The 10,399-nt window shown below is 40.4% G+C and overlaps 1 protein-coding gene across 1 annotated transcript; it reads left to right on the top strand.

Moving 5' to 3' along the window:
• Positions 1-1,324: 1,324 nt before the first annotated feature.
• Positions 1,325-9,364, top strand: LOC118241870. Its single transcript, XM_035529236.1, has 7 exons — positions 1,325-1,401; positions 1,515-1,569; positions 1,711-1,904; positions 5,869-6,023; positions 7,406-7,869; positions 8,162-8,367; positions 8,542-9,364. The coding sequence occupies exons 2-7, from the start codon at positions 1,554-1,556 to the stop codon at positions 8,737-8,739; spliced, it is 1,233 nt and encodes a 410-aa protein (XP_035385129.1). The 5' UTR covers positions 1,325-1,401; positions 1,515-1,553; the 3' UTR covers positions 8,740-9,364.
• Positions 9,365-10,399: the final 1,035 nt, after the last annotated feature.

Genomic DNA, 10,399 nt, shown 5'->3' with positions numbered 1-10,399 from the left:
GTTAACCTGCCACCTGGATATTAAGGCTAATCAGGCCTATAGAAGGTAGACTAGCCTGACTTCACTGCCCACTATGAATCAAGGAAATATAGTTGCAATGTAGAAATCATAATAGACACTTTGATTTTTAAATGAAGAGCAGAATTTATGCACAAAGAGAGCCAGTTTAAGACCAAACCAGATTAATTGTTAAAGAATCCTGAGAAAATGCACAACGTAAACTGTTCTTGTGCTTCAGATGACCTGCTCATGAGAAACCCCTGCATCAGCTCGACAGCCCAACACTAACTGCACAAGCAAAACTGTTCAAAATGGTTTCTTTTGATGCCACTGTGACAGTAACAAGTGCATCTGAGATTAATCAAACTTCAAAGACCAGGTGGCCTTTCTTCAGAACTTCTTTCAGAACTTCTGGTTTTCTTCAGATCTTTAACTGATAAGAACTTTAACAGAGACTTTTAGCATCTAAAAGGGCTGTTCTTGCCATCACATTATTACTTTCATGATATCATTTATGATATTCTGTTTTTGTACAAATTGCATTAAATTTGCAGTTCCATTTTATCACTCCCATCTTACTGTGTGATTGTGAAAAAGACACAATGGCAAACACTCCTTAAACATAAATTAAATTGCATCATATTCCTCCCACGCATATCCATGACATAAAAAGACCTGTGTCCTGTGTTAATGAGTGTCCTGTAGATGTCTTTGTATAGTAAACATCTTCAGACACAAGGTTTTGTCCTTCAGGAGTTTGTGGGATACACAGATATAAACTTCACAATTGACCATTTTCAGCTGAATGTGGAAAGTCAGTAATGTCATAGATCTACAATGGTGCAAAGTGGATGATTGTATCATATTTACTAAATGGATTAAATTTATTAAGAACGAAGCAAATAAACAAATAAATATATAACGTGACAAATCTGAAATAGGCGGTTTGTGGCAGTCCAGCACAACTTCATATTTGAATTATCTATAGGACTTGATAGAAAAAATGTAAGAAATGCATCCCTCAGCATGTCTTCCAGCGAACCTGTTGACACACGAGGTGCAGAAGGTGCTCGCTTCTATTTTCTAGTTAGACTGGTCCTCCTCACTTTTGTAACAATATGATATCTGAAATAGGTCATTGTGGCAAGCCTGCAAAAGGTTTTGTTTAAATAATGCACAGGACTTTATGGGGAGGAGGGATTAAATTTCTGGTGTATTTCCTATATTAACCTAAAGGCAAAGGAAACTTCCTTTTTCTTTATCTTTCATCACCTTGTCTTGGGTTTCCTCAGACCTTTGACAGCAATTTCTTTCTGTGTAAGAGGCGGGGTGTGCATGGTATAAAGGTTCTCCAGTGAGACCTCAACACACTCAACCAGCAAGACGTACAAAGAGTTACAGGTAAGGTTCCCTTCTTAGTATTTGCACATTTTTTATTTTAGGTTCACGAACCAAAACATAGTCCAGTTGTTCTGTTTGATGATATCATTCTAATCTCTTTTACTGAATTATAGGATAACACAGTTTACAAGTCTTCCCTGGTCTTACATACAATGGCTAACAGCAAAGGCAAGCTTTAAGTTATTATTTTCTTCAGAGTGATTGATTGTACTTTTTCCAATTCTTTAGGACATGAGAAGGTTTAGACATTATACCAGCATGGTTGTTTGACCACATGTTTCATTCAAATATGTTTTAACTGAATCACAGAACTTGTGCCAACCAACTCCGTATGGAGTCCAGGATTCACAGAGGAGCTTCTCCCAACTTCTAAGCAGATATCCCTGCTGTACCACATCTCCTACCTGTGTCTGGCTAAGTTTCCAAACTTGGAGAGGCTCCTCAGGAAGCGTGCTGTGGAAACCCAACTTCTCTTTGGATCCTCTGAAGCTCTTCTGCTGAAGGTATGGTGTCAATGTAGGGTGAGATCTCTGGTCGTTTCTGTCCGTCAGGAAAAAAATTATTTAGAATTAATTCATAACAATCAATGACTGTATTGTGTAAAACACTGGAATCCAAAGTTATAATAACAGATTTGATGAACAGAATGGATATTCTAATGAACTTACAGCAACACTTCACCTTAAAATATCAGACATAGCAAAAACATATCAAACTGAAAGTTTTAAGTTTTCTTATTAGAAAATGTGTTAATAAATTATTTTGCAAATTAATATAAAGCGATATTCAAAACTACATGCCACCATAATTAACATTAGCCTTAAAAGAGAAATATAACCAACTGAAAGCATTCTTATTAGTAGAACGCTACATTTTCAGAATAACAAAATAAAGTCAGAACTCTGGAACCAACCTGTCCAGGAACTGAATCAGTGACCTCTAAAACACTAAAGAAAATGTAATGAAATATCCAATAGATTTAAATAGCTGATTAACTAAATATATAAAATGAACAAACCAAATATTAAAAATACAAAACGATTTATTTTGTACAATTTCTTTTGCTCCATAGAACAAATGTGATTATTTCAAAAGGACTTTCTCACTGTCATAATGACACATTAAATAAAATTATAGCCTTCCCGTTTGGAAAAAAAAATTTAATTCCAGATTGAAATCCAAATCCTTAAAATAACACAAACAGTTTATTTTAAAAGTTCAAGTTCAAAGTTCAAATTCAAAGAGGTTTTATTGTCATTTCAGCTATATACAAATACACAACAAAAATGAGACAGTGTTCCTCCAGGACCATAGTGCAACATGAAACAACAGTGCAACAGACAACATGCTACACAAGTGCAAACACTCCAATATAGTGCAAAAATGTCATTAAATAAACATTAAATAAACAATAATAAATACAGAACAGGACAAATACAAAATGAGTAGACAGTGCAATTATTTAGTGCAGTACACAGTACTGGGCATATGTAAAGTGAGTTGTGCATAGGAATCAGTGACATGCTACCCTGAACATAGCAGTCACCAGTAGCAGCCAGAACAGTTCAGAGTACAGTGCTGGTTTAGTACAGTACTCTAGCAGCAAGTAGGATAATGTGCAAGACTGCAACAGGAGTGCATAGTTTATTTGTGTGAGGTTTGACTTCAGCACTAGTCCGATGCAAAACAATGTGTGAGTGTGTGTATAGATATGTATGTATGTATGTGTGTGTATGAGTGCGTATGTGTGTGTGTGTGTGTGTGTGTATGTGTGTGTGACTGTGTATAAGCATGTATAAAAGTGCCGATTTTGGAATCTGAATTGGAATTGTAGTTAGCCAGTGTTCAGGAGTCTAATGGCTTCTGGGAAGAAGCTGTTGCACAGTCTGGAGGTGCGGGACTGGATGCTGCGGTACCTTCTTCCAGATGGCAAAAGGGTGAACAGTTCATGTGAGGGGTGTGTGGGGTCTTTCACAATGTTGGTGGCTTTCCGGATGCAGCGTGTTATGTAGATGTTCGTGATGGAGGGAAGAGAGACCCCAATGATCTTCTCAGCTGTTCTCACTATTCTCTGGAGGGTCTTGCGGTCAAAGGCGGTGCAGTTCCCAAACCAGGTAATGATGCAGCTGCTCAGAATGCTTTCTACAGTATCTCTGTAGAAGGTAGTGAGGATGGGTGATGGGAGATGGGCTTCCCTCAGCTTCCGAAGGAAGTAAAGATGTTGCTGGGCTCTCTTGGTGGTGGAACTGGTGTTCAGGGTTCAGGTGAGGTTCTCCGCTAAGTGAACACCAAGGAACTTGATGTTCTTGATGATCTCCACTGAGGAGCCGTTGATGGTAAGCGGGGAGTGATCTTGCCTTGCTCTCCTGAAGTCAACAACCATTTCTTTTATCTTGTCAACATTCAGATACAGGTTGTTGGCCTTACACCAGTTCACCAGTTCTCGCACCTCCTCTCTGTATGCTGACTCGTTGTCTTTGTTGATGAGACCCACCACGGTCGTGTCAGCGGCGAACTTGATGATGTGATTCGAACTGTGCATCGCTGCACAGTCATGAGTCAGCAGTGTGAACAGCAGAGGGCTGAGTACGCTGCCCTGGGGAGCACCAGTACTCAGTGTGGTGGTGTTGCAAGTGCTGCTCCCAATCCGGACTGACTGAGTGAGGTCTACCAGTCAAGAAATCCAGGATCCAGTTACAGAGGGAGGTGTTCAAGCCCAGTAAGCTCAACTTTCCAATCAGATGCTGAGGAACAATGGTGTTGAATGCTGAACTGAAGTCTATGAACAGCATTCTTACATAGGTGCCCTTTTTATCCAGGTGTGTGAGTGCCAGATGAAGTGTGGTAGAGATGGCATCATCTGTAGAGCGGTTGGAGCGGTGCGCGAACTGCAGGGGGTCCAGAGAAGGGGGAAGCTGGGTCTTGATGTGTCTCATGACAAGTCTCTCGAAGCACTTCGTGATGATGGATGTGAGTGCAATGGGACGGTAGTCGTTGAGACACAACACCACGGGCTTCTTAGGCACGGGGACGATGGTGGTGATCTTGAAGCATGTTGGGACCATGGCGCAGCTCAGAGAGATATAGAAGATGTCTGTCAGGACATCTGCAAGCTGGTCAGCACATTCTTTGAGCACACGACCTGGGATGTTGTCTGGTCCAGCAGCTTTCCATGGGTTAACTCCACGCAGAGTACACCTCACATCAGCCGCCGTCAGGCACAGCACCTGGTCGTTTTGCGGAGGGATGGGCTTTTCTGCTGCAACGTTGTTCTGCGCTTCAAACCAGTGCATAGAAGTCATTCAGTGCATCTGGGAGGGTGGCATCACTGTCACAGGAAGGTGATGTTTTCCTGTAGTTAGTAATGGCCTGAATGCCCTCCCACATGCGCCGTGTGTCACCCGTGTCTTTGAAGTGTCCATGGATCCTCTGTGCGTGTGCACGCTTTGCTTCCCTGATCGCACATGACAGTTTGGCTCTCGCTTTTCTGAGAGCCTTTCTGTCACCTGTTCTAAAGGCTGAGTCACGGGTGCTCAGTAGCATGCGCACCTCAGCAGGCATCCATGGCTTCTGGTTGGGGCATGTGGTGATGGTCTTGGAGACAGTAACATCATCAATTCACTTGCATAACATATGATCAATGGAAGAAAAATGAAATAAATGAAGATCACAACTGACAGATGTTCAGTAGTAGAGGTTTTGTAACATAATAGCATCTGTTTCTATATTTGAAGAGCATGTAATCAGAGCATGTTCTCTGTTAGCTGGAAGTTTGCTTTTACATATCAGGAGAAAGAGTTGTGTAAGATGAGACAGACCCTCTGGCTTGGTCAAAAGTCTATAAACTCCTTCCTCTTGGGGCTGATTATCATAACAGGTGGAGTGATAATCCCCACCTCATTAGGTGAGGCAGATGGGGTTGATGGTTCCGTGTAAATTCTTCATGTTATTAGGAGATTGATGTGATCTGCTGTGTATTCTTATATGATCAATCTAGACAAAGAGTTAAAAGTACTACAGCTACAAGGTCACACAGTGTTAGAGTACATTAAGGAAAAAGGTTTAACCAATCAGTATAATCAAATTATTTCACCACTTCAATAAACTATTCACCTCAGTGCTTCACAGCACACCAGTAAACAGTTAAACAGTTAAAATGTTTTACAAGAGAGTCATAATACAAGCTGCTACTCTACTGCCTCAGTAACTGACGCTCTAGAACAGAAACCGTGATGATCTTCAGTAATCAGACCTGCTCAAGTACCACAGAACCAATATGGAATTCAGGAAGTGAGATGTTTGTAATCACATCACCATAAATATCTCTGAATCCTTAATGAGCTCAGTAACTGTGTTGTAGCCAATATGTCCATCACATGGAGGAACAGCAGCAGCAAAGGTCATATAAGGTGGGAGGTAAATGTTAAATTACATTCTGCATATCTTATGTTATTCCTTCCACCACAGTGTATGGGCATCAGTCAGACCCTGGTTTCATCACTGTTTCCAATGCTGATACATGCTATTGAAAAAAACAAACCAACACTGGCAGTAAAGTACCTGGAAAAAGCAAGAACCTGGATTGATGAACTTATTGCAGATGCGGACAAGATGGTGCAAAGGTAACAACATGTATTTTTTGCAGCCTAGATCACCATGATGTATAGAAATGGTGTGAAGCAGTGCTGTTCTGTTAGTAGAGAAATGCATGTCAGATTAATAGTTTGAAAGTTAAATAATTATTAGCTTTTAGAGTTCTTCAATTTCAGTTTTATTCTGGTGTCTGTGACGCCTGTGCTGATGTGAAGATTGATATGTAGTACTTTAAAGCTGCACTATGTAGATTTTTAGAATTGGCGACCACTCTGGTGGAAGTATGCAACCGCATGAATCATGAGCATTTTGTAAAGTGGGTTGTGCTGCCTTCCATTTGCCCAAGTGAATTTATCTGATGATTGCGAGTGCATTCATGTTGAAGGAGTGTTCACAGAGAATTTGATCAGATCTCTCTGGAATGCTCTCTCAGGATGTAAGTGAATTATGTAACTTACTCTTGTAATCATCCAACAGATACGCTACAGCCTGGTAGCACAGGCATAATGTTAGACAAGTTTAATTTAAAGCTATAGTTGCATACATGAAAGGAGAGAGATGGTAGCACTGGAGATAATCTGAGAGATTAAAGGTTTTCCTTGTTCAGACATAAGAGGACAAACTCTGAAACAAAAAAGACACTGTCAGCAAAGTGATTATATAATAATATTAGCGAATTTGCCAGCTAACATTGGCTACATAGCTAAAACAGCTTAACATTTACCTTGTACAATACACAAGATAACAATAAATTCCTAATCAATAACAAATTGCTTGTTTGCTTGCTAGCTAGCAAACCACCAACATAATGTACCTGTTCAGCAATCAAAAATAAACCAACATTCCTGAACCCCTGCAGGCTGTTGACACCCCTGAAAAGTCAACACAATGTGTAGGAGTCACATGCGGGTAATGCTGCAGAGGATGACTGGGGTTGCCGTTCTGATGTCTCCATATGAGGCAGTATCTCTATCCTTCAATTCACTGACTTTCAGCACTGTACACATGCACAGGTATATCAGAACTGTGAGCCACGCCCCCTGTAACATTACTCAGGGAAACGGCCAATCGAGCCGGACCTTGTTTTTGATCCTGTGCGTGTGATTCGTTAATTCATAAAAACATCTGATGTGGTTCAGAAAACACTTGCTAAATCCGCCCCAACAGTTCAGAATCTGAATGAATATTTCATGCTTTATAGGGTGACTTGCAGAAAGACACTATATTTTAGCAGAAGGTTTTTCCTCTTGGCTTAGTAATGTGACTTCTTTCAATTTTAACAAACAAATGTTACCTAGTGCAGCTTTAATGACACAGTGACATAGACTGATAACAAATACCTGGAATCTTCTCAACCTACAGACACACAAAGTAAATGAATGTTGACTATTTTCACACTTTTAATATTTAGCTATGTTCAACACAACGAAGATGTGGCCACAACTACCAGTGACATCATCACTGAAAAGGCAAACACTGAGGCCAAGTCTGAGCAGCTTTCCAAGGAAGTTCAGGAAATGGAGGGAGCTATAAAGACCCTTGAAGAAAAGCTTGCCGGAGTTAGGAACGAGCTTGAAGACACCAAAAGGAAGATAGATGCCAAAAACCTGGAACTTGAGAGTTATGTAAGGGACGTGACAAGCAAAAGCTCAGGCCTCGGAATCTTCGCTGCGATTGTGCCGTTCATTGGGCCAATCGTCAAGTCCATTTACGATGCCGCAACATCCCCCGCTGCTGCTGCAAAAATCAAAGCTCTTGAAAACCAGCTGAATCAGCTCACCTCTCAAAAGACGGCTCTGATGAACCAACAGTGGAGCATTGAGGTCCAGCAGATTGACTTACAGATGAAACTGGCCAAAGTAAAAATCGACAAGGGTGAGTGATGATTGGGTGATGTCTGCTGGATGACTGTTTTTGGTTATGTATGCTTGTCTGTCTGTTAACAGTTTTTTGAATAAGCTCATGGGTTCTGTGTGTAGTGTTACTGGACCAGTTCATCTCCACACATGTACATTAGTAAATGAGACTGTAAACAATCTATTTTTAAGAATACAAAAGTACACAGAGCTCTGAAAACACTTCCATAGCAAAACACTGCACAATTTTCCTGTCCTGTACTCATTGTTGGTTTAAATAAGCAGTCTGTGTTTCTGTTTGTGTGTACCAGGCTCTATACCCAGCCCTGTCCACCTGAACGAGGTCCAGCGATATCTGACTAAAATCCAGAACATTCTGATTCAGATCAAAAACTTCTGGCAAAAGGTGCACAGTATGTTGGGTGTCATGCAGAAAAAGACATTTGTTAATGAAGATCTTGTTGATGAACCTGAACTTAAAGAAGAATTTGTGAATTCAATCCAAAAGGCTTCAGAGGTAACTGATATATGAAACAGTTACAGTAAAGTAAAATTACAATATACAATGACATTTTTTAAAATTCAAAAACACTGCACATTAGAGTAATGCTTGATAAGTATATTGTGGAATCTATTGTTCATTATGTAAGTCAGAACAGTTGTCCAAATGGTTTTTGTATCTCTTTTACAGATTTGGTCAAATTTTGGTGGTTCCTGTGGTAAAGCTGCTGAAATATTCAAAATACAGTCCAAGGATGCCTATGCGTTCCTGGAGATTGATCCATCGTCTCTCTCAGACGCCGTGTGGCAGGAAGAGTATAACAGTGTTATGGGACAGCTACAGGAAATGAAAGTCTTGAACCAGACTCCAGCAGCCATCCAAAACTAAAGCACTAAATACTACTGTGCATTTCTCCTCTGAGGCTGTCAAATCAAATACTCTGTTAATTGGTGGTCATATATTGGTAATTTTTATAGATAATATTGATTTTCTGTATTTAGGTACAATCAGTCATTCCTTTTTTAATCAGAACTATATGACCTTGTAGTCAGTCATACACAATTTACAATGTATGTGTACCTGATTAAAATAGCGTAGCTTTCTCATTTAAGCCTCAAATCATTCAAGGCTGAAAAAAAAATCTTTCTCCTCTTTTAATTTCCCATAATGAACTTTACTGCCATGTGAAACTGGCCATTACAGCAGCTCAATGAATCTGTTTTTCAGAGCCACCTACTTCCAAATCTTTGTGGCCAGCGCTTGTGTAAATCATGAGGTGGCAGTAGATCATGTGTGAGGAGATCCAGGAGCATATAGACGCAACAGCTCCAAGTGCTCCAACTAATGTAGTAGTGTTGTAAACAGACCTGGTGTTGCTATGACAACTGTAGTATGACAGGTCACATGAAGCCACATAACATGAAAATAACACAAAATACCCATATCAGTGAAAGATTACCTTGAGTCTTTAAGAACAGAAGTTGCCTTTTTGGGAGAGTTCCACCATTAAACAGTATTTTATGCAAATTCCATCTGTGTATGTGCAACAGGTATCACCTTTTTTTAAAAAAAAAACAGCAACACCACCAGTACCAGGTCACACAAGTTTAATACAATTTAAAAACCATAACACTAAAACACACAATGAGTGGAAAATCTGGTTCTGAGTTTAAGCACAAATGGCTTCAATGACTTTTAACGTGGTCACCATCACACGTACATGAATCACTTCATCAGTACAATTCCTGATAAATATTTCCACACCACACCCAATAAAACCTTACATTACTGAAAAACTCAGAATCAGGAAATACTCATAGTGGGAACAAAAACGTGACTCAGCTCCCTGCACACAAAATACACAACAGATTATCCCACATCACGACAAAGTAAGCACAAAATCAACAAACAAAACACATTACATCATACTCCATTTTTACCAAAATTGCGTTCACCCGCTCAAAACGTTTTTACTTTTCCCACCGCCCTCCTTTCATTCAGGATGCAAGCTGCTCCCAAGTTGCCTATAAAACAAATACATCAGCACCTTAAACAAACTCGACTCCATACCAGCCCCGGGATCGGGTCACGTTAAAAAGAAAACACCCGAATCACTAACTGCTGCACCGCTGCTGTTTTCCTGTGTCTGTTCGCGCCGAATAGAACACTTTCCTAACCCGCACTTGCAGCCTCGACTATCTACCGACTGTGATGATCGCCACCTCATTCAAATGTCACTTAATGATGTCAAGTGACCTACAAAAAGTGGCATGCAACAGCTGGGGTGAATTGCACAGCGAGGACGGTGAGAAACAGGTTTCTGGAGGCAGGGCTGAAGTTGTGCAAAGCTAGAAAAAAGCCCTTCATCAATGAGAAGCAAAGAAGAACCAGACTGAAGTTAGTAAAAGACCATTACGACTGGACCGTAGAGGACTGGAATACGGTCATCTTCTCCAATGAGTGCAATTTTAAGCTTTATCCAACACCTGGTCGTGTAATGGTTAGACGGAGACCTGGAGAGGCCTACAAGCCAGAGTATCTCACACCC

The sequence above is a fragment of the Electrophorus electricus genome, chromosome 8 (genome assembly GCF_013358815.1).
Source record: "Electrophorus electricus isolate fEleEle1 chromosome 8, fEleEle1.pri, whole genome shotgun sequence".
Classification (NCBI taxonomy): Eukaryota; Metazoa; Chordata; class Actinopteri; order Gymnotiformes; family Gymnotidae; genus Electrophorus; species Electrophorus electricus.
This window is presented reverse-complemented; position numbering and strand designations above follow the sequence as displayed.